The sequence below is a fragment of the Camarhynchus parvulus genome, chromosome 14 (assembly GCF_901933205.1).
Source record: "Camarhynchus parvulus chromosome 14, STF_HiC, whole genome shotgun sequence".
Classification (NCBI taxonomy): domain Eukaryota; kingdom Metazoa; phylum Chordata; class Aves; order Passeriformes; family Thraupidae; genus Camarhynchus; species Camarhynchus parvulus.
Window position 1 is genome coordinate 5,383,922 of NC_044584.1, and position 12,763 is coordinate 5,396,684.

Sequence of the window (12,763 nt, forward strand, 5' to 3'; positions counted from 1 at the left end):
AGCCTGAGGCCGTTCCCTGTGCTCCTGTCCCTGTTCCCTGGAGCAGAGCCCGACCCCCCTGGCTGTCCCCTCCTGGCAGGGACTTGTGCAGAGCCAGAAATTCCTCCTGATCCCCCTTTTCTCCAGGCTGAGCCCCTTCCCCAGCTCCTCCTCATCATCAGACTTGTATTCCCAAATATTTGATGGGCACAGATTCCAGGGCAGAGACATTCTAACTTGCAGTGGCTGTGAGGTGAATCCAGGGAAGGGAATATTCCTTCAGGACATTCCCTTCACCAACCCAGAGCTTCTCACCCTGGGAACATCACTGGATGCAACATTTTCCTTTCTACCACCATTTCTATAAAACCCAAATGCAAAAATAGAGGTGAGGAGAGAAGAGGAGCCAATTTTGCCTCTGGAACCAGAGAGGGGATGAACTCAGAGCCAGCAAAAAGCCCCAATTTATAATCAAAATGCAACATAATCGCTGCAACAGATGTCAAAAAGATAAACCCACGGAGTTCTGAACTGCCAAGGATCTGCTGTGCATGTTGGAGAGCACAGGGATGCTCTGATTCTGTCAGATGGCCACGTTTTGGGGGTGTAGGCAGGAACAGCACCACAAAAACCTCCCTTCTCTTTTCTCCTCTCCCTGCCCTGCAGCAGATTTACAGTGCAAGCTCTCAGAAAATCTCAGGTTTGCTCCTGGATCCACGATGGGGAGGGGAGGGAAGGAGAGAAATTGCTCTTTTAGGACTGTGGTTGGGAAAAAACAGCATCACCCAGCTGGCACAGGGACATGGCCTGAGTGCCAGAGGCTGGGATAAAGAGGGAAAACATGGAGAGCTGCCTGGCAGGAGGGAAAAGGTTGGGGGAAATTATTTTACAAAAGAAAAGCAGACAAGAGAAATGAGGTTTTGTGTGCACATCACTCACCTCGTAGTGATAATCCATGCAAGTTAACTCTCTCCAGCAGCGATCTCCTCGGATTTTAATCAGCCCCTGAGGGAAAAAAGGGCGAAAATACTGTCACAATTATTTTATTTTACTTTGTTTGGTGTCTCAAGGTGCCAGCTTCTGTGGTTAAACTGCAGGGGTTGAATGAGACGCACGGCACATCCACAGCCCGGGTCCAGTTGTGGTTCCCAAGGGAACACAATGGATCTGACTCATTCCACTGCCTGGTTACTGAAAATCTGACATAAATCCTTGTGGAATATGCCAAATTCCCCTTCCAGGAAGAAGCCTCAGCCACAGCTGAGCCTTTGCTCAGGTCTGAGCAGCCCAGGGCTCCTGGCATCGCTCCCAGCATCCCCGGGAAGCAGCAATAGGAAAAACCAGGCTCTGTCCCTGGGATAACAGACAAAAGCCAGCAAGATTCACAATTTTAACATCCAAACCCAACGGTTTCCCTCGGGCAAAGCCACCTCTGCTGCCTGTGGCAAAGGGAGCAGAGCCACAGTGCTGGGGATGGGGACACGGAGCAGGGATGGGGACACAGAGATGCAATTAAAATAATTAGAGAAACAAAAGAGGGGCAGGGGAAGGAAGCTGCCAGCCCCAAACACAGCTGGCTGCAGTGCTGACAGCTCTGCCCCACCTCAGGTTAGAGGCTGGGCCAGCAGGTATCCCCTGCCCTGGGACCTCAGAACAACGAGAGGGGACATTTCCAAATCACTGGGTCCATTCCAGGGCTGGCAGCAACACTGGGATTGAATTTCTTTGCCTCGGAGATGAAGAGCAGAAAGGAACCAGTCGGCCAGAGCAGGAAAGACACCTGGGCAGGGATGGGCTGGAGCAGGAAGCCGAGCAATCAAGGCTGGCTTTGATGTCCAGGAGAGGTCCCTGATTAAGATCACAATATCCCAAATTGAGGAAAGCTTCACTAGTCAAAAGGCCGAAGCAGCTCTGTCATCTGCATACAATTAGGGGGTATTTGCCTGCCTCTGACATTGCCCTGATTGTGATGGTCCTGCCTTCCCCAGGAGGAAAACCCTGGGAGATTCTGGGAGCATCCCGAGGAAGGGATCAGTGACCTTCCAGGGCTAAAATCTGAGCTCAGAGGAGGAGATTCCAGCATTTATGAATTCCATCTAAATTCCCAGAACTGGAATAGGTTGGAAGAGACCACAGTGGCTCCTCTGCTCCAACCTCTCTGCTCACGCTAAAACAAATCTCCACTTGCAGCATTAAATAAAGTTTAACACATTTGCAGCTCAAAAGAAATTCAAAATTCCAGTTAAAGACCCTCCAAAACTGTCCAGACCTCGGAAATATCCAGGAATATCCAGTTCCCAGGGCTGTATATCTGTCTGACAGCTGAGAGCACAGGGCAGAGCAGAGTTTATGAACTCCTGCCTGACAGAAAAGGGATGCAAACGATATCACCCAGGATTTCTGGGATGGCAAAGCAGTTCTGTCTCCAGGGATTTACTCAGCAAGTAAATCTGAAGCAGGGACAAGACACCCTGACTGTCAGCAGCCACTCCATCCTCCCCTCCCCAGGCTGTCCTGCCCTCCAAGCTTTTCTAAAATTACAGGATCTGGTGATAGCATCTCCCAGGATGTGCTGCAGCTCCAGCCCTGGCAGGGCCAGCACACACTGAGGAAGCTCTGTGCAGGAATGCTGGAATATTAAAACAGGACAGTTATCTTGATGACCTTCCCTCCTCCTCCCTTCCCCGGGCTGTTATCAAGCTCTATTATCCAGCAGGGATAATTAAAACTCCAATTAAAACGAGGATGGGGAAAAGCAGCGCTCTGAAAATCCCGATTTTCCCTGCAATGACTCACTCAGGCAGTTCATCCCTTTCTGTTTACTAGAAAGCTTTCAAACAGGAAAGTCTTCCTATCAAAGATGTTTTGCAGCATAAAAAAATCTCCCACTCTCATCATGAGGGGGTTTCAAGTCAGCTTTACCCTGAGCTGTCTTCGAGGCCACTTCACTCCCACACTGGCACCCGAGTTTTCCAGTTTTCCCAAGGATTTGGAGCAAGAAACGTGCACAGAAAAATCTCTGTGTGCTGAGGCTTCAGCTCTGCTCAGGAGAGGCAGGAAAGGAGAAGGAGAATCACAGAATTCCGGAGCTGCTGAGGCTGGAAAAGATCTCTGAGCACCCAGGCAGCTCTGCCCATCCCAGGGGCTGCCGGAAATCGGGAAGTTTTCAGGAACACAAATTAAATCTGAGCTCAAGGCAAGCAACCAGGTGGCCAAGTGAACCAGCAGAGGCCCTTTCACCTCCGTGGCCTGGCTCTGAATCCAGGATTATTAAATTCCCACTGCTGGTGGTGGCTGCAGGGACACGGGGTCGGGCACTGGTGGCACTCCTCGGGATAATGAGAGCTCCTGGGCAGGGGGGGAACTTGGGGTCCTTGTCACAGGAATTTACAGCAGGAGCAGTAGAAAATGTTGCCCCTGGATTGAATTAAGGTCCAGAATGAAATATGGGCTCAATTCCTCCTCTCCTGCCAGGTTTGCTCCCTGCAGGGCACGGCCGAGGAGCTCGGGGCAGGATGGAGATGCAGCACCTGCTTGGACCTGGAAAACCCCAAACTCCAAACTCCCCTAATTAATTAAGGGCAATTAAATCCAGCAGCATTTCTCACAGGGCAAGGAAAATTACATTTAGGATTTTTATTTTTTTTTTAGATTTACTTTAATGGTGGATAATAAAACTCCTGGCTTTAATCACTTTGCCCCCACACCAGCCCTGCTCTGAACATGGAATAAAACACTCCCAAAGCAGGGGAAGTGTTCCCATATTTACAGAATGCCAGCAAACAGGATCCAGTGGGATGCATCAGAGATCCAGGGGGGATCCAGCCCCCACCTGAGGGGAGGGAAGGGCTCAGCTCCAACACCAAATCCCCAAATTTTGCCCTTTCATCTTCCCCCGTTGGCTGTGCCCAACTGTGCCCCTTCCAGCCTGCTGTACTTGGGTGATTCAAAGCAAAAAAAAAAGCCAGAATAATTAAAATGTCATTCAAGCCCTAAGCCCATATGAGTCACTGTTCCAAAAAATATCTGAAAAATTCCTTCAGGAGTGGGGGATAATTATATTCCTCCCTATCTATTGATTTTTCTCTACAATGCAGATGTCAGATTTTCCACGGCTTTTTTTTTTTCCTTTTTCTCCTCTTTTTTTTTTTTTTTTTTTTTTTTTTTTTTTTCCCTGGAGTGAGTGTCAAGGAGGAACAAAGCACTTCTTTGAGACTTTTTCAGCCCAAAATTAATTCTGAAAAAAATGGTACAGACAGGCCAATAGCACGGGAAGCTGAGCAAAAGCTTGGTGACTCAAGCTATGTCTGCAAAATTCCCTATTGATCCCAGCTCCAGAGGGAAGGGTGGGGAATGGGGCACCCACGTTATAAATTTAGAGTCAATTTAAAGACCTTTCTATGTCTTTGCCGTACAAAAGATGGGCAAAAACCCACCCAAAGTTCCCAACTAAATTCTAGATTTTCATTTTGCTCCTGCTATAAATAAGGGAAGCTTCCAGGGAAAATCCCAGCTCCGTGCACTTCCCACCTCTGCTACCCACAGGAAAAGTGGTTTCACCATCTCTGTGAAAGCCAAACCCTCACCAGGGTATTCTGAGACAAATTTAGACCCCAGTGTGTGGGAGAGGAAGGAGCTTCCGAAGGTGACAGCTAAAAATAAAACCATTTCAGGATTATAGGGCAGGGCTGGAAGAGGCTCCTGGAGAACCTAAACCTGAGGAATCCAACGAGACCAACTTCAGCTGGGGGTCCAAAACCCCCTCAGAGCCCCAGACCTTCCCCATGTCCCTCGCTGCTGATGGATCAAGGTCCGTGGTGCAGGAAGGATGAGCTGGATCCCAGGTTTTCTGTCCTGCAGGGAATGTCCCACAGGGAACAGGTGACACAGGCACAGCCTCTGCCGCAGCGGTGACAGCAGCAAGCCAAGGGTGAGCACCAGAGCTGCACCTGATGTTCCCACCAACCTCACTGAATTCAGGTTCCTGCTGCTCCTTCCATGAGAAGAGAGGAGTAACAGGACGCTCCATGGCTGGAAGGGTCTGAGGACAGGCTGGATGGGGCTGGGATGGCGCCAGGTGTCCCTGCCCACGGCAGGATGGGCTTTAAGGTCTGTTCCAACCCAAACCACCCCCTGGTTTACAATTCCATAGCCAGGGAAGGACGGCTTTGTGCTCCTCAGCTGGCTCTGCTCTGCACCTTGTCCATCCCAGCCCTGTCCAGCTCCAAACCTGGCACCTCCACACCACCCTGAGAACGCTGTGAGTGTCCAAGGCCAGGCTGGATGGAGCTTGGAGTAACCTGGGACAGCAGGAGGTGTCCCTGCCCACGAGGGACCTTTCCAGGATCCTGCCATGATCCAGGGGAGAAAACCCCACCTGCCTGCTGCCCCCTGCACACAGGGGCTCTGAGGTGGCCCCAGGAGCTCAGGTGAACCTGAAGAAGCTCAGGTGAACCTGCAGGAGCTCAGGTGAACCTGCGGGAGCTCAGGAGAAGCTGCAGGAGCTCAGGAGAAGCTGCAGGAGCTCAGGAGAACCTGAAGAAGCTCAGGAGAACCTGAAGAAGCTCAGGAGAACCTGAAGAAGCTCAGGTGAACCTGCAGGAGCTCAGGTCATCCTGCAGGAGCTCAGAACCTGCCCAGAGCCAAACCAGAGCCACCACAACCACAAAGCCCCGCATGGGCGGAAGCCTCGCAGGAGAACTCCCTGGGGTTGACTTTGCTTCCTTTGATTTGCTGCTGTTTCCCTCCATCAAATCCCCCAAAAAGCCCCTCTGAGAAGCCACCAGCAGCATCTGGGGGGCTCTGAAGGCAGCGCTGGAGCAGTGGGTGAAAGGGATTCTGCAAAACCCTTGGCATCGGCGGCTCCTGCCTTTTCCAGCCACCAAGGAACAACAAGTCCCGCTGCCAAGGGCCATTACAGACAAATGGAGAGAGATCAGAGGCACAAAGGAGGTTGCTAAGGAGTCAAGTGTGGGATCCCTGCAGAGAGGAGGAGGCTGCAGCTGGGACGGCAAAGGTCAGAACATTGCAGACATCATTTTCCAAAAATTCCCATGAAGGGCCGGCGCGGGAGCCGGGAGCTGGCCCCGCCGTGCTCGCCGAGGAATAATGAGAAAGGCAGCGAAGAAAGCTCCCTTTCTTCCCTCCTACCCACGCTAATGTAATAAAACAAATTAGAATAATTATTCTCCATTGCAGGCCCATAATGCCCAGGATCAGGGCACGCCTGTCACCGAGCTGACATCTACATCCGCTGGATTCTGCTGCTGCTCCCCCCTCCTGCACCTCGGGATCGCCCCGATTCCAGCTTCCATTTGATTCAATTTTTCTGCAGGCATTCAGATTCTGTTTGCTTCAAAGTCTTCCTTATTTTTGCCAGAAAGTTCATCTCCCTTCTTAGCTAATCACAGCCCCACCCTTTCCAGTAACCTTTCAAATGCCACCCACGTCCTGACACTTTTAACAGGCTCCAAGCAAAAACAAAACAAGGAACGCCGAGAGTTTCACATGAACCGCAAGGTTCTGAAAGGATTTGCTGCAGTGGGTTAAAAGAAATATTTTTTAACAGCAAAGAAAATTCAGAACTGTTTAAAAACATATTAAATAGCAAGTGATGCATAAATTATCTGGAAGGAATTGATCCTTTTTTTGTGAAAAGACATCTCAGAGAAAGATGGACAAATCCACAGGAAAAAACTGTGATAATTTAAGGGGAAAAAATTTGATTATTATAATTCTTCCTGTACTATTTTTCCCCCAAAACTGTCACTTTAAATGATCTTTTATCCTCCTGCAAAAGGGGAAAATATCTCTTGTGTAGATTAGAAACAGCAAAGGACTGAAATTATTTTCTAAGTCTCTGCCTGCCAAAAGCTGCTCCCAACTCCTCTGTTCTGCAGCCACTTCCGAGGATGTTCCTGAACAGCTCAGGGGGGCTGAGCCTGGATTTGGGAAGAGGGGGGGCCATCCTCACAGAAAGGGAAATCTGGGAAGTGGGAAAAAAAATTAGAGAGAAATTTTGTTTACAGGAAGCAAAGCAAGGGGAGGCACAGCCAAGTCACAAATCCCAAGTGGAAAAGATGCTCTTGGGTTTCCCAAAAATTCCCTAAATTCCCTAAACTGCCCCTAAATTCCTCCTCAGAACCTCGTGTGTGACATGAGGAGGAGCAGAGGGAGCAGCTCCTGGGAAGGGCTCTCCAAACTGGGAGGATAAAACGGGGAAGAAAATCATTCCTGAGGGACCCATCCCAGACCCTGCAACACTTTAAAGGGCATCACACTGAGAAGGGGTCCAGGGCACTGCACACAGGGCAGATTATTAAAAAAACCACATTTCTGTTATAAAGAATAGAATTATCACAGAACACACCTATTAAAGGATCTCATTCCTGGGACAAGCCCAAAGTTCGGGATTGGCCTCATGGCCCCAGGACCCATCTGGACACAGACCCCAGAGTCCTCCCAGCCCCAACACCTGCAGCAGCCAGGCAGAGATTGGCAGCTTTAAGTCTGAATTTCCTTGCTTTGGGCACTTTTAAATTAAAGTGGTAATGTGCTTTAAATCCCGTTTCCCTGGTTTTTCACTCCACTCTTCAATCCTTTCCTGCAGAAAGTAATCAAGATGTCTCAGACTCACACTCACTGCCCCAGCCACCTTCCCTGGTAACTCATTCCATATGGCTGGGATCCTCTGTGAGGCACAGCTCCACCTCCATTCCCTGTTTATTCCCATTTTCCAGCCTGCTGTTGCACCCCTGATGCTCAAAGCTCCCCCATCTCCTCTCTGCATCCCCAGCAGGGAGAATTTTTCCTTGTTTTCCCTGTTTCCTGTGGCTGCTCCATCCCTGGGAGGGTCCAAGGCCAGGCTGGATCACCTGTGACAGTGGAAGGTGCTGGGCTTGGAACTGGATGAGTTTTAAGATCCTTGGATGAGTTTTAAGATCCTTTGGATGAGTTGGAAGAGTTTTAAGATCCTTTCCAAGCCAAACCATTCCAGGGTGATATTCTTTGCACAGAACATCATCAAGTGGGCACAAGTGGCCCAGGAGTGCTTTGGATGATGGGCACATCCCAGCAGGGCTGAGAGATCCAGGGAAGTGCTGCTGGACACCAACCCAGCGCCCAGGATGCAGCCAGAGCTCGCAGCCCAGGGGTCAGCCAGGAACAGCCCAGGGCAGAGATATCAGGAGAAGCCCCCCAGCACTGCCCCCTCAGCCACCCCAGGGCTGGAGGATGAAGCTGCTGCCCCAGGGCTCCTCCCAAACCCCCCTGAGATGCCATTCCCCTGCTCCTGCAGCTTCCAGGTGCGCTCAGCGCTGCTGCAGTTGCAGGCAGGTGTTGATGACAGCCAAATTCTCACATTTCTGAGCTCCCACAACGCCCCTCAGCCCTTGCCCTGATGAAGAAGCAGAAACTCTCTTTTATGGTTTACTTTAACAATCCCTGAGGACTTTCAGGGCACAAGGAGCTGCTCCAGGCTTTCCCCAGGATGATGCTGGCAATTCAGCAGCTCCAGTCCAGCCCTGGGCAGGAATTTGGGCTCCCCCAGCACGTGGCTCTCACCTGCAGCAGGGAATTCCCCGGAATGTATGGACTCCATGAAGCTGTCACCTACTCTCAGGCCTTGCAGGAAAAACCCAGGACTAATGTTTGCTCAATGGGGTTTTAGCCACGAGGTGTATTTGATGGGGAGCTCCTGAGCAAGGCTGCTGCCCAAAAAACCCCCAAAACAACCCCAAAATGAAGCAGGAACCTTTCCAGTTTGGAAGCACAGGATGGGGGTTCAATCAGAAGCTCCCCAAAAAGCTCCAGGCAGAGCTGGCACCAGTGGGACTGGGCTTTGGGAATTCAAAAGATTCAGGAAGATGCTGGTTCCAACCAATCCATTTTTTGGGAATCATGGATTATTAAACTCTGCACTTTGGGAAAAGGGCTGCCAGGAGCTCCCTCAGGACCCTCAGCCTGCAGCAAGGGGCTGGGAGAAGGGGCTGACACCCCCCCAAACCCACCCAGCACCGAGGGAATGGAGCAGCTGGAAAAGCAACTCTGCCCGCTGGATCAAATATTTGTGTTCCTGGAGAGAGGGACAGGGCTCGGAGAGCACAGCAGAGTCCCCAGGCAGCTGCAGACGACAAAACACCTCAGTGCCACCACGCCAAGGACCCTGCTGGCAGTGGGGCTGCTCCTCTTGGGAAGTCCCTGTGGCTTGGTTAGCACAGAATGTGCTGTGTGGTTGGAATCACAGAATTACTGGGGTCGGAAGAGACCTCCAGGACCACCCAGCGCCACATCCAATGTCTCCAACACTTCCATGGTGACTTCACCACCTCCCTGGGCAACTCATTCCAATGCTGACCATTCCCTCAGAGAAAAAAGAAATAATAGTATTTAATCTGACCCTCCTGGAGCAAGTTGAGGCTGGGCCCTCTCATCCCTTTGCCTGAGGAGTGGCAGAAATCTCAGCACACACCTCTGCCTCCCACCTCGTGACTCTGATGGCATCACAAACCCACACCTGGCATCTTCCAAGCCTCAGGAAATCCGAGTGACAGAGAGTCACAAACAAAATGACGAAGCCATCAAACCACCGAGCTCTTGTGAGGGAAAGCAGCCCTGCAAATGTGTGTTTGCATCACTCACTGCCTAACGAGCTGCCGGCTCACACAAAGAGCCCCTATTCTGTGGCATGTTCCTGGGAAGCATCCCTCTTTACATCCTGCTCTAATGGATGATTAGGAACATCAAACATATAGATTGAATCACGTAATTATGCCTTTTAAAAAGGCAGCAATATTTGAGCTCAGCCCAGCACTCGCTGCCAATCAAACCCCGGCAGCAGCGCCTGCCTGAGCTCCTCGCCTCCCACCACAGCTGGGATTATCCCACTTCTCCCTAAACAAGCCCAGCCAGCTCCTGTGCACAACACAGCAAGGTCTGGACGTGATTTTTTGGGAGGAGGTTTAGCCAGGAAACAGCAAAACTCCCTGATCATGAAATGGTTTGTGTTGGAAGAGACCTTAAAGATCGTCTCGTTCCAAGCCTTCCTCCAACATCCTCCTCCAAACCAGGCCAGCTCTGCTCCGTGCAAAGTCCCAGCTTGTCAGAGCCCCACAAAAAAAGATCCCAAACATGAGGCACTGAGCGGAGGGAAAAGGGGCTGACAAGTGAAATCAGCCCCGTGGTTCAGGAAGGGACTGTGGAAAACAGGAGAGCACTGGGATGGGAACCTGGGGAGGAGACACCACCTCACCCACCCAAGGAACGTTCCCAAAACGCTCTCCTAACACCCAGCACAAGGTGAGGAAAGCCCAGCTGCCCCCAGGGAATGCTGCTTGCTTGGAGGATTTCCCAAGGAAAGCCTCACCCCAACCAGCCCAGAGAATCCCGGGAGAACCACGTGGGAAAGCCAAATTTCCTGGAGAAAGCGCCACCCCTGCCAATCCCACTGGGAAAACTCCTGCTGCACGTGCTGAGCTCCTGGCCAGCTCAGGAGGAAACCAAAGATGCACTGGGAGCAGGTGCTCCAGGAGGATCCTTCTCCTTCCCACTGCCTGCTGAGCTGTTCCCCCAGCCCAAGAGAAACCCTACACGACTTCAGGCCCCAAAACATTAAAGATCCCATCAATCACTCGCTTGTGGGGGTCTCCATTTAATGACCTTTCCATGTTTTCCCCTCCCGTGGCTGTCGGTGATATATCAGTGTCCCAGGCACACAGGGACATGTCTCTTCCCAAAAATATCAGGAGTTATTGCTCTCCTGGCAAAGCTGAGAGCAGCACAGGGATAACGGGAACAGAGATGTTTGGGAAGCACGGTTTTCCTTCATATCCAGCCTGCCCCATAATTCAGAATTTATGAGACACATCTGCAGGAAAAAATCTCAGGCAGATCCCAGTTTAGAAGGAAAGCAGGAAGGAAATTGGTGATCAGATCAATTTTTAAGGAAATTGGGGATGTTTGGCTATGCTTGGTGTCAATTCACTCCACAATCCACATCACGGCTGAGAACCACAGAATCCTGGGATCACTGAGGCTGGAAAAGAACTCCAAGATCATCATCCCATGACCAATCCCCACACTGCCAACCAGAGCAGAGCCCTGAGTGCCACATCCAGGCAATCCCTGAATCCAAAGAAGCATCGAGATCCTGGGATTCAGCCTGCATCCCTCAGGATGCGCTGACATTTGGTTCAGATCCCCTTGGTGAAAAATGCCCCAAATAAAACCTTCACTCTGAGATCCCTGAAAAAACTCCAAGGCAAAATTCCAAAAAAACCCAACCACTCCTCCCACAGTGATGATCCTCAGCTTTCAAGTTTTGGGATGTCCTGGAAGGTCCAAGCAGAGGGAGCTGATGGGAGAACGCCCCAGCCACGCCTCGATTTTAATTTTAATGGGATGTGTCAGGTCCTGATGGATTCCCTTACAAGCTGCTTGGGAATTCCCTCTGGCACTGGGACAGTTCTGCAGCAATTGCTCAGTTTGGAAGCACGGAGCAGAGGGTGACAGCTCAGGAAAGCAAAAACAAAGGAGAAGAAATCCAGGGAAAGCTGGGAATTACCCACAGGATTCCAACAGTCTTGTGGAAAAGCCACAACACACAAATTCCCTTTAATTCCTTTGGAAGAGCCCCTCAAGTGCAGCACCAACACATCCACACAGATCATCCCCTCCTGCTCTTCCTCTCAAAACAAAACCAGGAGAGAGCTGAAAGACCCTGAGGACCAGAGCAGGAAGCTTTTCCTTGTTAGTGGGAAAACTCCCAAACCAACCGATCCCAAGGTGCTGGATTGGGAAATTCCCAGCTGGGATAGGACATTTGGGATGGGACATTCCTGCTGCTGGCACCTCCAAGAAGCCAAAGGGGAATTCCCACATAGTGCTCAGAGCATGATCCTGAAAATGGGAAAAACTCCCAAACCAACGGATCCTGAGGTGCTGGATAGGGAAATTCCCGGCTGGGATGTGAAATGTGGCATGGGACATTTGGGATGGGACACTGGGGATGGGACATTGGGGGGGGGGGATTCTGCTGCTGGAAAGCAAGGGGAATTCCCACATAGTGCTCAGATCATGATCTTGCAAATGGGAAAAACTCCCAAACCAACGGATCCTGAGGCGCTGGATGGGGAAATTCCCAGCTGGGATGTGAAATTTGGGATGGGACATTTGGGATGGGACATTTGGGACGGGACGTTCCTGCTGCTGGCACCTCCAAGAAGCCCAAGGGGAGTTCTCACTCACAGCTCCGAGCATGATCCTGAAAATGGGAAAAACTCCCAAACCAACAGATCCTGAGGTGCTGGATGGGGAAATTCCTGGCTGGGATGTGAAATTTGGCATGGGACATTTGGGATGGGACATTGGGGATGGGACATTTGGGATGGGACATTCCCACATAGTGCTCAGATCATGATCTTGCAAATGGGAAAAACTCCCAAACCAACGGATCCTGAGGTGCTGGATGGGGAAATTCCCAGCTGGGATGTGAAATTTGGGATGGGACATTTGGGACGGGACGTTCCTGCTGCTGGCACCTCCAAGAAGCCCAAGGGGAGTTCTCACTCACCGCTCCCAGCATGATCCTGAAGATGAGCCAGCGGAAGCTCCAGATGACAATCCTGGAAGGAGGAGAGCCCTGGGGCAGGCGGGACAGGCTCCAGAGGGGGCACAGGAATATTCCCAGGAATCCTGTCTCCAGGAGCTGTGATTCCCATCCTGCAGAGCCAACGAGAAGTGAAGAAGGAAATAATTATGGTGAGAGTGCTGGAAGTTATCCTGGAAT

The 12,763-nt window shown here is 51.0% G+C and overlaps 1 protein-coding gene across 1 annotated transcript in view; it reads right to left on the minus strand.

The window, feature by feature from the left end:
- Positions 1 to 12,763, minus strand: part of LMF1 (lipase maturation factor 1) — a 139,023-nt gene that overhangs the window by 79,638 nt on the left and 46,622 nt on the right. Inside the window, 2 exon segments of the mRNA XM_030958167.1 lie at positions 919 to 984; positions 12,548 to 12,696. Coding sequence (XP_030814027.1) covers positions 919 to 984; positions 12,548 to 12,696 — 215 coding nt within the window.